The sequence below is a fragment of the Amphiprion ocellaris genome, chromosome 3, assembly GCF_022539595.1.
Source record: "Amphiprion ocellaris isolate individual 3 ecotype Okinawa chromosome 3, ASM2253959v1, whole genome shotgun sequence".
Lineage (NCBI taxonomy): Eukaryota > Metazoa > Chordata > Actinopteri > Pomacentridae > Amphiprion > Amphiprion ocellaris.
The window spans coordinates 7,508,418-7,527,991 of record NC_072768.1 but is presented as its reverse complement, the minus strand read 5'-3'; the positions used below and the strand labels follow the sequence as shown (position 1 = coordinate 7,527,991).

The window sequence follows — 19,574 nt, the reverse complement described above, 5'->3', positions numbered from 1 at the left end:
AAAAAATAGACAAAAAACACAAGCGAGACAAAAAAATGACAAAAATGAGACACAAAATGACAAAAAAAGAGACAAACGACACAAAACAAAAAAGAGACAGTTAGACAAAACAGTCAAAGCGACAAAAAAATGAGACAAATGGCACTTTGACAGAAAACACAAAATGACAAAAATGATACACAAAACAATGAATAAAGCAAAACAAAATGAAAAAAACATGAGACAAACGACAAAAGTGTGACAAAAAAGACAAAAACAACAAAGACAAGACAAAATATTACAAAAATGAGACACAAAATGAACCATCTAGGATTTTATTTTATGATTAAAACAACTTGGTCTAGAATCATGGTCTAGAAATTATTTAAATTTATAGTTTTACAAATTTACAATCTGCAGTTAATGTCTTCTCTATAATTTTTACACTTTGAGGGCCAGATTGAACTCTCTGGCGGGCCAGTTTTGGCCCGTGGGCCGCATGTTTGACACCCCTGGAATAGAGGGTCATTTTGGACAAAGCATGTTGGACAGTCTCTTCACTACTGAGAGGGGGATAGCTGGCTCAACAGGTTGGGTCTGAAAGTCAGCGGACATTCCACCTATTTGAGACAAAGAAAACACTGATTCCAGGCCAGTGGTAGATGAGTCACAACCATAGCAGATGCGCCTTGGGGCCTGGCAACAGCCCAGTCACCGGCCCTGCCAGAGCGAACCTCCAGTCAATCATAGCTGGGATCAAAATGACCGACGTGTCGGGCGCCCAACCGTGTTGAAACCAAAATGAAGGAATAAAAATCTGAGCAGTTCCAAGTTGCTCTATAAGATCTGTTGGCATTGCGTTCTGGGTGTGTGGGAGTGTGCAGTGTGTTTAAGTAAGGTCTTAGCCAGTGAAAACAGAGCAGACTGAAGGTCTTTAGTGCCAGGGGGTTTTCTATAGGCCCGGATAAAGGTCAGCAGGGCCAGGAGACACTCTGCACACTGAACCCAGCGACCTGCCCTGCAAACTCCTAGATAAAACAATAGAGTTCAGTGTTTGCTGCAAAAGCTACAAAAATATAAATATAACGAAAACACATCATCTGATACCATGTTTTTCTCCTAGAGGACAAAAAGGAAAGATCTGTTCCTAGAAAAGGCCATGCAGTCAATGTCAGAACCAATTCAATTCTCTCTGCATTTGACTTCTGGAAAACTGTGCAGATAAATGGAGTGAGCACCGCAGAAACACTGAGCATGAGTGGCCTGAAACAAGCATCCGTACAGAGTATGTCAGAGCACGTGCAAACAAAACCCTGGGCCAGAACAGACAGCTTTAAACTTGCCAAAGTAGTGGGAGTCTATAGACTCTGTGGGAGTGTACAGAGATTTCATGAACCTTTACCCCCTCTATAAAACACCTACTGTCTACAGACCGATCCAGGAACATACACTGTGCATTAAGCTTCAGTATCAAGCCCTTCGGTCCGACTCCAACTAGTTTTTGCCCACCCGTTTCTCTTTGACCCTCTCCAACTTTATTGCATTTCTCCGTTTGCCTGTGCGCTCTCCCTCTACTTTGCTTCATCTCTCCTTTGCTCTGCATTCCTGTAGGGGAAGGGCTGCATGCAAAGACATGCCATCGCTCTCTGCACACAGTCTGGATAACAATAGGAGAGAAGAAGAGTGAGAGCTACACGAGGAGTGAACTAAAAGATATCAAGAGCATGAGATCTAATAAATATAGCTCTCACTTTGGTTTGACTCAGCCTTTCTTGTTTGGGAGGCAGCCGTGCACATATTAGCGATCAATGTCATGCTCCATTTAAATGCAGCAATGGCATCAAGGGAAAATACCCGTCTGCATAACTGCCACTGCATTCTTTATCCAATTAGAAATCAGGTTAGTTAAGAAATGTTCGTATTTGAAACATCTGACTGCCTCTGCAAACCTAACAGCACCGAGGGGATTATATTAGCAAGTCTGCAAAGAAGACAGAGTCGACGAGTTGAAAGACAGGAGGCCATGTTCTGACTGTTTTACTGCTTAACAACGAGAGGGCTTCAGGAAGAAGAAGACAGGAGATGAGAAATACCAGACTCGCGTCCAAACGTTCATAAACCACCATCACCATGGATACTACATGGATCATGTCAGCACGAATGAGCCAGAATTGAACATGAAGCGGAGATATGGATGAAACGGGAGAAGGAGAAAGTCGAGGCGGTAGGAAGTGAGAATAAGGGGGTCGTTAAGGATTGGCTAAGTGAGACGGGTGAAGAGAGCAACACAGAAGAGAAAGAAGGAGGGTGAATGAAAGTTTAAACAGAACTCGGCGTGAGATGAGAGGAGTGAAAGACTTTGGATCGGTGTGGGAGGTTGTCACAGCATGCCCTGGCCGCCCGGTGCGTTCCTCCTCCCTACATTCCAAAACAAGGGAGAGTCTCTATCCATCCCATATTTTACCATTTGGGCAGTCAAACAGCTGCCTGTCAAGTGTAAGCGTGCAAGCACACACGTATGTATCGGTGTGGCCCGAGGCTCAAACGCAAGGTCGACAATTATATAACACTGATTGGGAAAAGGTCGGGGATTATTAGTCGGGGTGCAGGACAGACAGGTGGAGTAGCACACCTGTAGAATGACCTGTGACATGCACTGGACTTCATAGCCAAGTCAGACAGTGACTGTGTCTTCAGAAACGCAGGTAAAAAGGGAAAGAGTAATGAAGCTTTGCCCCGTTAATGATCACAAGTCTATAGCAAGGTCACTCCATCAGTGTCATGAGATTAATCACAAAGACAGTGAGCTGAAGAGGGCGCACCGTGAACCCATCAATCAGGCAACAAGAGGACTGAAGAGGATGTGAGTACAGCTTGTAACTGTCACTAAGTGTACAAACTCACAGCTCTGAATATATACGAGCGGTTACTGGCACATTCTGTTAGGATAGGTGTGTTCCTAATGCACTGCCTTCATATCGCTGGGGGAAACAGAAAAGCTTCCCGAGGGCAACGCATCTTCCCAGAACTCTAGTAAACCTCTCATTTCCTGAGAAGAGCATGATAACCTCGGCACTGACACTTGGACACACGTAAACTAAACATTCCCAACTGCAGATAAAATTCTGAACATTTCTGAACTGAATCAAAACATTACCTGCAGATTAGAGCTCCAGTGGTTTGGCATTCGTGCCCAGATCATGTGAAAGAAACATTCCTTGTTTTATACAAACACAGATATGACTTGTGTGTGGGATCAACACTGCCATCTGCTGGCACAAAATGTAGCAGTGCAGAGAATTGTCACATCAAGTAAGTTAACCCTTGTGTTGTCCTGCAGGTCAAAATTGACCCGTTTTAAAGTTTGAAAATGTGGAATAATACTTCTGATGTCAACATTTTCAACATTTTTGAGAAACTTTTGAACACTTTTTGGTGGAGAAAAAGAAATGTTAAAAATGTTCCTTAAGAACATTCACCAAAATAATCAACCAAAATCCAGCGAATTTCGCTGGATTTTGGTTGATTTTTTTGGTGAATGTCCTTAAAGAAAATATTAGAAGTTTGGCTGATATATATGTAATCACTTTAGATATTTTTAGGATTTTTTTGGAAGACTTTTACTAATTTTTTGAAAATATTTACAAGAATTTTCTTGCCAAATTTGGAGTATTTTTTAAAATAAAACTTTTAAGGGAAACTTTTACGGAATTATTGGAATTTTCTTCCTGAAGGTTTTGCAAATTTTTAGAAATTTGGGGAATTTTTTTGCAGAATTTTTGGATATTTTTCAGACAAGGAAACAATATTTTTTGGTGCCTGTAAATGAGGACAACAGGAGGGTTAAATCAAACACAAAATTATTTGAGACAAACAACCTGACGCTGGAGAGGAGTTTAGAGACGAGTGTAGATTTTTCTTTTCTTTTGCATGTGAGCGTGAGGAAAGCTCAGAGAAGCTTTCACACCCTGGGAAAAGGTCTCTCAGTGAAGACATTGAAACTTACACAACCTCACAGCTAGAGTTTTCCATTCCAGGTTTTATAATAAGGGTGTGGATGTACAGATGTGTGTGTTCTGTGTGCTTTTTGTGACACTTGAAACCGAACCGGGACTGTGCTGACGCTTTAGATGCCAGCATCCTTTGAAGACCGTAAAACTTTATGAGTTATTTTCCACTACTGGCGGTGTGGTTGAGTAAGATGAACATAAGAGAGGACGGGGTGTGAAAAAGACACAAGGAGTAATGGGGCAATTTTTGTGCAGGTGAGGTTAGGAGGCAAGAAAAGGGGCGTTTGTGACGTAAAGAAGAGGTGAAAAAGGGGAGAGCTGTGGTCAGACGTAAGCTACTGCTTGCTCAGGAGCACAAGAGGCAGTCTGTGTGTGTCTGTCTGCAAGGTGTATGCGTATTACAGTGTGGAAGTGGTAGAGAATAAGGTGGAGGGGGTTGGATGGAGAAGAAAGACCATCATGGAAAGAGGAGGTGGCGGGAAAAGGTTTGGGGTAGCGCCCATGTTTGCACAGGATGTATGTGTGCGGGGTGGAGTGCGACGGCGTAGACCGCTGGGCTTCAGGGCGAACAGAGCTCTCTTTTCACCGTCTCAAGAAGAAAAATAAAACAACAAAACCAGAGGGCAGTGCCAGCACGGACCTTCAAAAATCAGACTCTGCAAAACAGGCGACAGATGCAAAATCTGCTAATGGGCGTGGGGAGATGAAACAAAAAAATGAAGCACACACAGCAATGCAGGAACTGTGAGCGACTCTTAAAAGCAAATGATGCAGAGATAAAGAGGAGGGTGTGGGGTTCGAGCACAGTTTGGGTGGCTTTCTGTGCATGCCTGCTCTGATCCAGCTCATTAACTCCTAAGTGAGGGAGTTTAGAGTTCACAGATTTCCTTTAGAGAGGAATGTGGAGAACATATTCACACCACACACAGACTAAGATGCGCAGAATGTTTCTTTATCGTAAAAATTTCACTGGTGCTCTCGAGGTAAACTGTAAGATGGCAGAGAATGAATGACTGATGTCAAACAGCCGGTTCATCACAGAGTAAGACAGCAGCGACATATTGTACATAACTGACTCTAACGAGGTGCATAAAAATATACAAGACAGCATGTGAAAAATGCTTAAAATCTGAGTCACATAAAGACAGGTATGACTGTGTGACACCCGAGGCCAATACTACTCAGAACAAATTATAACGACTTAAACAGCTGATAAAGATCGACACGCTGCCTGAAGAGCACACGCCAAATTACATTAGTCTGCTTCTAGTCCATTTCTAGGTATATTGCATAACTCTGCATTCCCTCGGCCCCATGTGATAAAAACAACAACAAACAGACATGAGAGATGAAAGCAGAGGTTTAGGGGACCCTTTTCCCAGAGGAAAGATCTCAGTTTCAGCAGACACCGAGTTCAAATCCATCAGACTGTCTGGCATGTTGGTGCTTGATTTGTTATTTCACCCCGACCGATGCCCTGCTGCTCTTTAACCCTGAGAACATGGAACTAGCTGACCTGGCCTAATCCTGCTCAACTGGGGCTTCTGACAAACAGCAAACAAGATAAACAGATCTGTGCTTTTTTGCTGCTCATAAGGCTCATAGACTGCTGCTCTCTCATAGCAATGTGTTCAATATATGGTCAACAAAATGTTCCATTATTTTAAAATAAACAATAAATTTGTAAGACTTGATAAATGGGTCGATATATAATTGTGGGACTTTTTGTAACATAGTTGACAGGTATCAGCTGACATTTTTGCTGTTTTTGGGCCTAAAATCAGCATTTTTATTGTTTAGCTAATTAGAAGGTGGTTGTTATTAGATTCGGAGGGTTATTTAGTTGATATTTTAGTGATATCCAGTCAAATTCCATAATTCTGGAATTTGTAAAGACATGATCATAACGGACATTTTATTTATTTTTTTTAACTTTTAATAAAAATGTACGCAAGATATATCCCATGGACTTCAAAAGTCCCTCAATTAAATATTGACCCCGACAATTTTTGAATCATTTTGGACAATTTTCTTGTCATTTTCAACAAGTTTTAGGTCAGCTTGGATCATTTCTCATCATTTTGGATCACTTTTGTGCCTTTGTCATAATTTTCAAGTCATTTAGGACAAATTTCATTTCATTCTGGACTAATTTTCTGTAATTATGGATCATTTTCAAGTCATTCTGGACAGGTCAATATGTAATTGCGAAACTTTTTGTAACATAGTTGGCATTTTAGTGATAGCCAGTCATTTTTTATTAATAAGTGATTGTTTCCATAATAAATAATTATGGAATTTGCAAAGACATGATCATAACGAACATAAAAAACATTAGTTTGTTTTTACTTTTAATAAAAATGTATGCAGGATATATCCCTTGGACTTCAAAAGTCCCTCAATTATATATTGAGCCAAAAAAGATTTGAAAGATTTTTTCAATTTTATTACAAATGCAATTTTTTTTTCAAAACTATATATTATTTTGTGTATTGAAACCAATTTTGTAATATATTCTAAATAATTTTCCGATGAAAGTTCACATTTGCCCCTTGTATCCAGTGTCGCCTTCTTCCATTGTCAGATTTCCTTTGAACCTTCAGTTCGGTGAATGGCGTGGGCTTCTGAGAAAACACTCGTGTCACTGCACTGTCCGATTCTAACACTGTTCTCCACAGATGTGAGTGTGAGAACATTATGTATCCATCAGATCGAGTCTGTTTTCTACAGTAGCTGTTATCACTGAAGAGCATCGCTCGACTTGTCACAGCAGCCCCTGAGACTGTGGTTGGCTTTAAATCAGCCGACACACATCTGCCGCTCCGCTTATCTCAACAGCCGCACGGTCAGACAAGGCGAACAAGGACATTTTCAGAGAACAGTACAGACAGTGCCTCTCTGTCCACACACACTACCTCTGAGTGGTGCTTTTTTAAAAAATTCATTAGTGCTGTGAAGTGAGCGCCACAGTTCAAGAGGTGCTTTGACTAAAAATTAGAACCAAAAATACACTATATCATCTGATGTCTTCTTTTGGAGCACATTCTGCTCTGTTGAAACAGTGATGACGCAGTAATGTGCGTAAACACCAAAAATAAAAACTTCCTCAGTGTGTTAGTTTACCCCCAAAATCCAGAGAAGACAAGCAAAATGAGAAAGAAAACAAAATCCACCTCCCTGATGACTAGACGAGATCTCTGCACCATCTGATAGCAGAGGAAACTCTGGACCATTGTGTGAGTTTGATTAACTCTGGGAGTGATGAAGGCGGAGGAAGTGGTCACACCCAGGAGCTTGCAAAGAGGTGAGGAGAAGCATAGAGGCCAAAATGATAAACAAACCCAAAAACCAAGCTGGTGAGATATGAGCGTGTCAGTTCTCCCTGTAGGAACTTGTGGTGTGTGCGCCTCTGTGTGCATTTTAACCTGTAATCGGCTTAGAGGTGTACAGACCAAGTTAATGCAAGTCTGTGTTTGTGCAACAGCTCTCCTGCCCAGAGAGGAAGTCGGATTTCTCGAAGGAAGACACTTGAAAGGAAGGCTGGCATGTTTTAACCACCAGCACCGCCTCTCATGGACATCCACCCATAACAACAACAACACGGACACCAAACAGCGGCACAAAAACATAAGCAGCGTCAAGCCCACAGTGACACCATCTCATTTTTTGAAGGATGTGCTCCACCCGAGGACTTATTTTCCAGTAATTAGATTCGACAGATGATCATGTGACGATGTCGGTAAATATCAGTCTCTGGAGGCTAATCAGGAGGAAAAACACAGAGTATGTGCATGTTTGGCAAAGGCAGAGAGGTGTTGTTTGGTGCAACGTGGTGATGGAGTCACGTGTTTCTGTGTGGCAACCACAGCAGAGGAGAGGAACAGGCAGACTGGAGAGGGTGGGGGGGAAGCTTGGAGACAAAGAGGAAAGCAGCAAACGCTATGGAAATTCCTGGACAAAGCAACGCATTGCTGAGATGACAGTGAAACCACAGCGAAGCCCCGTCCTTTGTCAGAGACTGGCACGGGGGAAATATTACAGTAAGCCCAGTGTGAGACTGCTGGGAGACAAAAGACGCACAATCACATATGTATACAATCTTACAAACACTGACAGAAGGAAAACAGTTGTTAGGTTTACAGAAAGGCTGACTTTTCCTGCTCCTTTCTCAAAAACATCCTAGCCAACACATATGGCGGCAAAACAAAAAGCACGACCGGCGTCCACAGATGGTACGTCAGCGAGCAAGGGAAGGAAGTGGGCGGAGGCAGCTGCTGCTGGCGTAAGAATGGGAAAATAAAAGAGATGGATAGAACGGAGACACAAGAGAGGTCAAATCAATAGATGTCCTTGGAGCAGCCAGAGCAGGGACGTGTGCCCCCTCGCTTCATCGCTGATGTTCACATCGCCCTCAACAGAGCCCTACGCTAAAGGATGAGCTGCAGTGAGACCAATATAATCTGATCCTTTTATGAGCGGATGAGATCAGCGGCTCTTAACGCTATGAAGTTGTGTATGTGCAAGTTTAAGTGTCTGTGTGTCAGGGGTTTCAGGTGTAAACAAGCCTCTGATTGGCTGGAAGTAGAGGAGTATCTGACTCCCACCTGGGCAGATGAGCTTATGCAGTGACATCATCTCTCCCAGCTGGGGGGAAGGGAGGGCCACTAGTGCAGCAAGCACATCTGTCTGCAACACAAAAGACTTCAGCAATGGTAAAAACTCCCACTAAGACTTCAAACAAGGGCTACAAATGGGTATTTCATTCAATGTTTATCCTTGTTTGGCTCACAGCCTTCGAGTTCTCTAAGTGAACGTAATAAATGTTATGAACACGGCCTCAGAACATGCTGGAGTCAGCACTCTGCAGCATCTCTGCTGGCTCCAGAGCCAGAGTTTCTCTGCTCTGATTAAATATAGCCTCACAAGGAGGGAGCTCAATGTTTGTGTGCGACACGTGACATAAGTGAGATCCAGCTGTGCTTTAAAAGGTGTGAACTATGGCAATCTGGACTTAATAAAGCTGCATTTCTGGAGGCTACTTACGTTTCCTGCCTTTTTAAAAAAATCATCTTCCTCTTCAGTCTATCCTTGGTAACAGCGCCATGTCAGATGGTAGATAACTGAAACAAATGAGGGGGCATAGCTTCCAAAGGCACTGCAGCACAGAGGCAATTACACAACTATGCAGTCCTGTGTGTGTGTGTGTGTGTGTGTGTGAGTGTGAGAGAGAGAGAGAGAGAGAGAGTGCGCTTTAGGTTGAGACAGAAGGCAAATAAGGGAGTCTTACCTACTCACCACCATCTTCTCCATTCAATTAAGCTGTGCCAGACCACCCCTCCCTCTCACCCTTGCCCGGGACAAACTTGATAAACAGGAAGTGAGGCGCCCAGGCACTTCCCGTCTCCCTTCAAATGGGCCTCTTGTTCCCAGAGGCTGAGAGGAGAAGCCATGGGCTGCTGCAACAGCTCCTACAACCAATTTCCCCACTGCTTTTTACAGTCTGTACGAAGCCTCCGGACTCGTTGTTTGGGTAGTGAATTCTGTCTAACCCTTTTCCTGCCACCTGACCAACCTACAAACTGAGCCTAACAGAATGAAGCCATTATCCACTTGCCAATTGGGCCACAACGCAGCTGTAAGAAGTTTTTCCATGCCTACGAGGCACCTGCTGCCACACGCAGACATGTAATATTTGTCTGATCAGCACATATTAAACATGCAATGTGTTATGCACTTACTGTGCTACCTTCTTTCTGTTATAATCTCAGCTGACGAAAAACTGAATTAAGTTGTTTCGGTAACAGAAAACCTGCACAGGAGTTCGGTGGCTTTTTTATTTGAGCGTGTGCATTACTGCATGTGCTGACTGTGACGATCTAAATGCAGAGGTGAGGTTAGTGCAAGGCCATCTCTTTCTCCTCCTGAGCCAGCAGAACTAGGCTGCTCCTGGAAACACACAGTGCTGCTGTTATGCAACCGGCCTCGTGCGTGGGGTCTGCCCTCTGCAGTGACTGGAGGGCAGGTGAAAGTAGAGAAGGACAATCAGTTGAGTCAAGACTGACGGAGCTCTTACATGTGCACTGAGTGACCGGTGTCACTCCAGAGTGTAACGTAGCAAAAGTACTGATCAGATTCAGTGAACTCAGACAACTAGGACAGGTTTATCTGCAGGTAGAAGAGTCGAAAACTCATTCAAGCTCAGAAACAGGCAGATTGTATTTCTGGGTGTCCTCCAAAGCCTGAAATCAGAGGAGATTATTTCAAACAGGGAGGAAATTCAAAGGAGAAGATCTAAATCTGTGCTCACACTAACATTACGCAGATACATTTTAAAGCAGAGTATAATTATTCATGTAAAAACAACAAGTGTCCAGACAAAATGAGCACTTCTTCTTCTTAAGTGTCGTGCTTCATCGCATTTACGACCATGCCTTTCCACTTTTCTCTGTCATACGTTGCCTGTAGTACAGTGTTGGCCTTCGATGTATTTGTCCTGTCCTTGATATTGATAATATATGTCATTCCCCGGTGTTGTCTTGTTTTCCTCCCTTCTATTTTGCCTGTTATTGAAAGATTGTGTATACTCTTCCTCCTCATCACATGTCCTAGGAATTACATTTTTCTCGATTTGATGGTTGCCAGCATTGTCCTGGGCGTAACGTTAAACTGCATCCAGTGACAAGGCTCACCTGTGGGCTCTGGAGAAGGTGGAACAACCCCTTAATTTTCATTGTTCTCAGGTCCACTTTGACTCAGAGTGATAGGACCTGAAAGGGTGCCAGCTATGACTTAAATAGCTCGATCTATGGGTAAATAGACAACAGAAGGCAATGGCAAACCACTGCTGTAAGACGCCAAGAGAAACCATGCCAGTCCAACCAAAACGGGTACACTTCCTCCTAATGGGCACACTGCAAACAAGCCAGGCTCGGAAAACCACCAAAGAAGAAATGGTAGACAATCTCCATTTGTGTAGTGGCTTCTTGTCACTTTAATTCATTGTTAATTACCGGGATGATCTAGTAAAAGCTTATTCATTGCAGTAAGACTTTTACTAGTTGAATAATAAAAAATAATAACTGAAAGCAGATTACAACAGTTTCAGCGAGAGAAAGTTGGGCTCTATGGGATCATTATAGAGTAACCAAATGCTTTTCCTGAGTGCACAATGAGTATTAAGTTGGCAAAGCGTTGCTGTGCTCCTTCTTCCTCCTACTGGTCTAGTTCAAGCAGTGATGCGACTGTGATCCTACAAACCTCAGTTTTCCTGTAAACACCACAATGTGTTTAGGAAAAGCTCAATTTTGAGGGGAGTTTTCAGCTTATTTTTTAGTCTGGAGTCACGGCCAAAATAAAGAGAAAAACAATATGATCATAAACATGGTCTGAGTGCAGTCCTTAGTTTGATTAGGATGAACAGAGAATGAGAATTTAAACTGCATGATCCCCTTTGTTTTAGTGGATTAGCACGGAATAAACACCAGTTGGGTGCCAGTGTCAGTAGAAAGAAATATTGATCACACAAAATCAATACCTAGCAAATATTCATATTTTCCTCAAGCTCTTTCTGAGAAATAGATCTTCAACAGACCATCAAACCTTTATTTAAAATAAAACAGCTGACTTTGCTGTTTAGTTTGATGCCTAAGCATTCCTTTCCAGCCAGAATGACGGATCAGCTCTATTGTACAGCGCAAAAGCCGCAGGAAATAATGTCAACCAATTCCTCCAGGAGAAGCCTTTAATAGATAATGACCTCATGAGATTTCTATGCACTCACTGCAGCTACATTTTTTTCTTTTTTTGACCTAACTTTCTTGACAGACTGGAGCGTTTCAACTTCATTAAACCGATTCCCATCTGAGTGGCCGGCTGCAGCCACAGGAGGAGGGAGTCTGCCCGGATGAGGGTTTGCTGGTGGAGAATGGCGTTGTTGTTGAGCCGAGCGTCTCTGTGCAAGCAGCCAGTCCTGCAACAGATAGTCTAATGAGAGACACATGGCAGCCAGTATGATCTGCCCCGCTAATACAACGCACAGTATAATGGCACACTCAGGGCTGTTGTTCCACACGACACATTATAAAATTTACCAACTGATCTGCTGTGAGCAAACACACACACACACACACACACACACACACACACACACACACACACACACACACACACACACACACACACACACACACACACACACACACACACACACACACACACACACACACACACACACACACGCACACGCACACGCACACACACACACACACTTTTATCATGTGATGGAGCCTCCGAGTCTGAATGCGCCTGCTTTCCAGCAACACGTCAACAACAATATGGGTTCAGAAACATGAAACCACACAGCTGAGGGGAAAATGTAATTTTTTTTGTTTTTGTTTCATGCAGCGATTGTGTGTGAAGACGTGACGACCACAACTTAAACCTTAGACGTTATTATAAATGAAAGCTGAATGAAAACGTGACCCACGATTCAACTCAAGCCGCGGTAGTTGCCTCGGGACTGTTGTGTTGGAGGAGGCTGTGGAAAATCGATCCCGTAAGTGTGTGTGTCTGAGTGTGTGTGTTTAAAGTGTGTTTACATGTGACAATGTACACATGAAGAGGTTAAAAGTCCAACCTATTACTGTGCTTCTTTTACACTTTTAATTCGTGCAAAACCATTAAAAACAATCACCCTCACAAGGAACAATGACTTCTGCTCTATTGCTTACAGATTAGGGTTACAGCTACTTTATTTTTATAATGAAATAATATCTAATGTAAGAATACACAATTTTTTCTGTCTCTATATTGGACCACTGACACTTAAATCCCCACAAGACTGGTTAATCTGTCAACAGACAGCAAACACAAGAAGCACATGAGACGAAAGCATAGTGGCACAACCCTGAACTCATCAAATCTTATTAATCTTACACAGAGCATTCAAGCTCAAAAGTTAAGAATAACAGTCAGGATATTCTGTTTCTTTGTTTTCTTGGAAAAAAACATATTAAATGAAACTGCCAGACTGCTTAACAGGAATAATTTGATACTTGGAGAGAGACACTGCCACCATTTAGCTCAACAAAAATATAAAAGCATGAAACAAGCTTGTCTGGGTCTCTGATGGTAACACAATGCACCTACCAGTACTCATTAACATATAATATCTTGTTAAACCTGAAAAAGTGTAAAATGTAAAAGCACACCACAAAAAAACAAACAACAAATGCCAACCAACTCCGCTTCTAAGAATCTTTTGACCCGTTTCACCATTTAAAATGTAAATTAACTCAAGCATCTTTTGATTAGCTTTATGGAATTTTGGCTAAATGTGCCAGGCGGTTAAATTAAACTAATCAGTACTTTGCCAAGTCATTCCCGCTTCTCCCCAAGTTCACTTATCGGTAAGCCGCTGCTTCTGACTGCACAAAAACATAATACACTAGTCAGGAAATTAAAGTCATTTCCATTTTATTTTACTTTACGTCATGCGATGACAGACCGTTCAAATGCTCCATTCTAAACAGGATGATCAACATTAGGGTTGACAGTGTTTGACGAAGTGCTGGCAGGCGTTTTCTATTCCACACAATGCTACTGTTGAAAGCCTGGAACACCGGAGCCCAGGGGATGGAGGGCTGGCCTGAGCCGAGGTCAATGAGGACCCGTTTAGATGGGTGTGCCTCCAAAAACACACATCAATCAAGGCATATAACATCACCGCCAAGCCATCCGATTGGCTGATCAGGACGGCAAGGGAGGGGAAATTCTAAAAATAGATGTGAGAGCCCATTTTGGCTTAATGAGCCCATGAGACATCAGTGTTTTGTCCAGGTCCCACCCCCGCCTTGGTTGTGACTCGGGGGGAAGAACATAAGTACTTCTGGCTCAAGCTCTGCCTTCACAAGGCTTCTGTGTGTATTTCACAGAGGTCTAGAGCATTTAACACATGTGGACCCTCAGATTTACATGACACACATAAACAGCAGGCTGTTATTCATACTAAGAGAAGCAGTGAAGTGTAAACAAAGTTCTGAATCACAGCGAGGCCTAATCTAATCCAGCTGTGCTGTGTGTGTCTGCGTTAAAGCTACAATTTTACCCTCACCATCAAAATGCTCCTTTAGAGCTAGAAAGTTATATTTAGACTTTATACAGCAGTTAAGGCACGCTCAGGCTGGCTAACCTCACAACCACAAGAGAGGGGAACCAAATCCTTTCTGCTCCAACTGCCAGAAAACGTAATCTAAATGATCTTAGCCCTTTCTCTCAGGCACAATAGACTGTTATTCGGGTGCCAGTAAGTCAGTCAGATTTTAAAACTAATGCACAAGTTCTGCAATACATGACAGCTGTGCCAAGTCAAGAGAAGCATATGGAAAGGAAACGGTAAAAACAAAAGAGCAAAGTCTGTTAAGTCCAATGCTGTGCAAACAGCAAAAACAGAAGAGGAGAAAAAACACATCCCGTCCTCTTTTAGGAGAACACTGTGTCCAAACAAACAGTGGTGCACTGCCAAAGGGGGGTCAAAGTAGGATGAGAGGGAAAGTTTGACTGACTAGCTGCCTTTTGGCTGCATTCCATTTCATTCCAATTAGTCTTAACCTGCGCTCCAAACAAACCCCGTAACCGTCCAGTGACGTCCAACTCCCCTCCTCCTCGGTCAGCTATAGGAGGCTGGCCGTATGCCATCCCTGTCCCTCCGTCCGCAACTCCCTCCCTCCTTCCCACCTCTTCCCCTCCCACAATTCAAGACACCCCGTGTGTCTGACTACAGCAGAATCTCTGCCTGCTACAGCAGCACTGTCCTCAAATGTCTCCTCCAAACCGCAGCACAATAACAGAGCAAGCGAACAGGCAGGAGAGAGGAGGGAGGGGTCAGACAGAGAAGTAAATCAAAGTCTGAAAATTACAGTTGTCGAATGCTGCAAAGCCAAGTACAATGTCAACAACAACACACAACAGCAGAGAAAAGGAAGGGGAAAAGGTCAAGAGACGAGACGAGAAAACTACCTATAGAAGAAGCAGTCGCAGCACACCAGAACCCCCATCCAGCAGGTGATGTAGCCGAGCCGAGGTGACGATGCTCCGACCCACAGCACCCTCTCCTCCCGTTCACCTCCCCGTCCCTGCACCTTTCTTGCAAACTTCGGCTACAGGTGCACCAGGACCGCGGCTCCCAGCTCCAGCATGGCACTGATCATACGTGTGCTGAACTGACCCGCGGCTTCAACACAGGTCACGCAGGAGGACGGACTGACGCACGAAGGCCAAGAAAACACTTTTCAAAGCAAGAAAAATCTGTCACAAAACCAGACACACTTCTCTGTGCATGTTTCTCTCTCTCTTCCTTCCAACTACTGCAACTGCCTGCCTCACTTTCACACTCTTGTGCTCTCTTTCTCTCTCTCTCCCTCACCCTCCCTCCCTCCCTCCCTCCCTCCCTTGCTGGCTTCCACTTGAAAGGCGGGAAGATTAGCTTGGCAAACAGAGTCCCATAAACAAATTGCTGACTGCTGGGCAGTACAGGGTGGACTGCAGGGGAGAGGGAAAGAGAGGGGCAGAGACACCGAGGGAGAGAGAGGGAGGAAACAATCCCTTGGAGGCGTCGATCTCTGCCATCTGTATACATTCTAAACAAGAGCTAAACATCCCATCTCCACCCACACCAAACAGGCTCTGTTTGCTAAACCTGAGCCTGTCAAACTGCTCTGGAAAGTTAATCAGTGCAGCAAGTTGACTGCATCTTAACGCTTTTGCACCTTCAGTAATATGCAATTCAGAGTTCTAACAGCAGATGGTAATTGTCAACTCTTGTGTCAACAGTGAGGAGGAGGGACTAAACGTGTGAATAAACACGCAGCACGGGGCCTTTTCATGCACATATACAATAACCATGACTTTCATTCACGGAAATGATGCAGAGGTACGGTATGGGAGGGGCTAGTGCGGAGACAAGCCCCCAGGAAGTGAGCCAATCACGACAGAGTATTCTACATACGGTCCGGGCAAATAAGGTGAAGGACACCGAGTGAATTACGGGCCTCGATCCATCTCTTCCTGTTCTCCCCGCATCATTAAATAAAAGCAATCACTTTCTTTTGCTCCCTCCTTCCTGATCAGAACACACAAACAGGAAGGCACGTTCTGAGGGACTGCAGCGTACAGATCAATGCTGCTGTAATCGAAGGCTGCAGACACTGCTGGACTGGACGGACACAAACACGGGATTAACCCACCATGACGAAGGCGGCCGTCGTTGCTGAATACTGACGCTCAATGTCAAACTCCACTCTGCTGCTTTGCTGAAAACAAATCACTGCAGCCTGCCAAGAAAAAAACGAAGATATAAACAGAGGCAGAGGCGACGTTCACCTTCAGAAGATGGCAGTTATGTAACAACTGCAGGGGAACGGTTTTGCTCTTATTCTTTCACTGACTTATCAAAGAAGCTCTGAACAGTGAGATGGATGGATAAGTAACCAGTGCTGCACCAAAACCTGCCACACTAAACTTCAGACATCACCTTAGCACAGCAGTGAACTCCCTACTTCTTTGTACGCGTGTTCTTTCTGAAACAAAAGGTGACAAAGAACTGCAGCAGCTCCTCTACATCCACTGACGTCATCTTTCTTCCTCCTAAACCGCCACCACCTCCTCCTCCTCCTCCTCCTCGCTCCCTGGAGGCCGGTCTCCAGGAGCTCCAGCTGAAATGCCTCCTCTTTCACCGTTTAATTACCTCATCTCTCTCTCACCTGCACGCTTACATGTGAAAGCACACCACGCACACACAATGATCACAAAGGGGAGGATGCAGACTTTTACTGCACACTTCCCTAAGTGAAAACAGAAAGGGGAGGAGGAGGAGGAGAGGGAGGTACACAGTGATAACATCATTCACGCATTTTCAGCCGTGTGATGAAGTGAAGTGAGCGTTGGGGGGCTTGGCACTCATTAGCTCTCTTTGTGTTTCGGTACCTGAGAGTCAGGATGTGGGTGTTGTGTGTGTCGAGTACAGCGGAAAGCCGTGTGGCCGTGTAACAAGGAGAAAGGGGAAAAGGAGCGCCGGACGAAAAGTGCAAGAAACGAAAGCGCCGTTAAATCAACTGTCACTTTCAACAATATGGCCAAGTAATTATGGGAGTATGTGTGTGCTTCCTCAAACCTTTTGGCCTTATCATCAAAATCCAAACACATCCGGAGTAATAGCTGCATTGGTTGGATTTAGGGAAAGCTGTGTGACTTGGAACAGCGGAGAGACAAAGAAAGTATTTTTCTTATAAACTTGTGACTTGGACAGATAACACAATGAAGAGAGAGACAGAGAGAGAGAGAACCACTGAGCGGGGGAAAGACCCGACTCGTGACAGGGTTTAAAAACACCGGGATAGAAGCAATCATGTCCCCGAGAAAGTGGGTTAGGGGGTGGAAGATCATTCACACTGCTGCACTCATGCACCGACACATAGAAAGTTGCTAGGTGATGGAACCTCAAGAGGGGGGCATTTTGTGAGGAAGATAAAGAGAGAAGGGAAGGAGGTGGAGGGGGTAAAAAAAAAAAGGAGAGAAATCTTTCTTCCTAAATGGAAGAGGGAAAACAAAAGAGGGAGCCCATCCCCTTAAAGCGAGACAGACAGGTTTCTCCCGATCCACTCCACACGTGGGCTGATGAAGTGGCATCCGTGAGCGGAAGTGGAATGATATCAATGAGTGATCAGGGAAATGTGCTAAACTGAAAAAAAAAAAAACACTAAATATTACAGATGGTGAATTATTGATATTTGCAGTCTGCACCAAATGACAATTATTATTGCTAATGAAGCAACAAAAAGTCTCCTGGAGATTTATTGTGGGATATTAAGCATAAAGTGCAATAAAGAGACTTCTTGTAAAACACAGAAAGTGATTTATGAGGTAAGGGTATGACCAAACATGCTGCCTCCCTCCTTGCTTCATATGGATTAATAAGTTGCACACATTTCCACCAAACCTCTTACCTATTTAACGTATAGGAGCCGTTCCTTTTAAACCTCATCCTGGACGACAGAAAGCGGATAAAGAAATCCAGAATTGACGCTTGTTTTGCTGTTTTGTCGCACCTCGGAAAGAAGAAACAAAAAACCAGCAGCAGCTGCAGCAGCGAGTCTCTCCCTTTTCCTGCAGAACAAACAAACGCGGAACAATACGGAGTTGCTGTTTCTTCTTCTCCAACACGGTTCCTCTCTGTCGTTTCTGTCTCTTTCCCCCCTCCTCTGCGATTTAGTTTCCGTGGGGCAGGGTTAACGAGCCTTCATGCTGCAGGAGTTCCGATTAAAAGAAAGAAAGAGGAGAGACTTCGCTCCGGTGGCTAAAATCGAGCGATATTAACACGGAGTCTGGTTGAGGCTGATGCTTTGTGTCCACGGCCGCGCTGACGCAAACCCGCCGCGCTTTTTCACTCCCAAAGAAAACACCCAAACGAAACTTGAACCATCCCTTTCTGCATGTCCACACAAACACCCGCTCCTCCTGTTCTATTCGGCGGCATTAAACGGAAATAAAGTCACGCCTAAACGCTAAAAATATTGGAAAGAAAACAAGAAAAGCCGGCGGTGCCTTCAAAAAAAAACACACAGGGGGAAATTTTCCGATGCGAGCCAGCGTCTTTCTGTCCGTTCACGGTCCTGTGGAGGCTCTCATGTTTCAACCGCGTTTCCTATCTGAGGAGCTATATATACACATTTATATTCTTCCATAGACTGAACACAAACCAGACTCCACCGACCCAACACGGCTCTTGTCAACGCCTGAAGGGTGAGACAGATTTGAGGCTAAGAATAGGGCTGAGGATCCATTAATGCCATTTAAATCCAAAGCAGCCCTTCCAAGTATATGTGAGTCTTTCTAATGCACAGACACACACGATGACTTTACATGTCATGACACTGGAAGACCTTAAACTCCAGAAGCGGTATCACTAGGGCTTTTATAAATTACTGGCATACATTAGTGGATTTTAAAAGGACCAATTAAAGCTGCAAGCAGCACTGAACAGGTCCTCGCATCCTTGCTGGTCACCAGGTGGCGCTATCACTGTGACTGTATATCGGTCTGTGGAATAATTCAGGTCCAGGCTTCGATCACACATGTAAAGTTTCAGGCAGATCGTAGTATGTACAGGGTAGTTATACAGGACTTCCTGTTTCATGGTGAAACATCGAACTTCCAAGGGCCGTCACTTCCTCACCCTCAGACTTGTGCGGAGCATTTTGATCATTTTTGATCACCCATGCTTGGTGTACAAGCTTGTCAAATTTCAGCTCTGCCGGAGTAACTCTCTTAGAGTTTATAGCTTTTGAAAATGCTCAAAAATTGGTCCAAAATATGACACATAATTCAAAATGGCTGACTTCCTGTTGGGTTTTGGGCATGGGTGTCAATTACATTTTTGTGCATCTTGATGAGTTCCATATGTGTGCCAAATTTCATAACTCTAGGTGACACTAGGTAAAATTACAGCTGATTGCAGAGGTCATTTGGTTGCCTTGTAATGATGATAAAACCGACTCCTACACTCTTGGCCAATAACAATAAACATTAATA

At 43.9% G+C, this 19,574-nt stretch overlaps 1 protein-coding gene across 3 annotated transcripts in view; it reads right to left on the bottom strand.

Annotated features, from left to right (window-relative positions):
- mob2a (MOB kinase activator 2a) overlaps positions 1-19,574 on the bottom strand; it is a 73,252-nt gene that overhangs the window by 22,929 nt on the left and 30,749 nt on the right. Inside the window, exon 1 of one of the 3 annotated variants that reach the window (XM_023273537.3) lies at positions 17,990-18,666. The exons of 1 other annotated variant lie outside the window; for it this stretch is intronic. In XM_023273537.3, the coding sequence (XP_023129305.1) occupies positions 17,990-18,027 (38 nt within the window). In that variant the 5' untranslated portion in view covers positions 18,028-18,666. Of the gene's footprint in view, positions 1-15,005; positions 15,351-17,989; positions 18,667-19,574 lie in introns of those variants that run through there. One more of the 3 variants, XM_023273536.3, reaches the window with a different exon arrangement.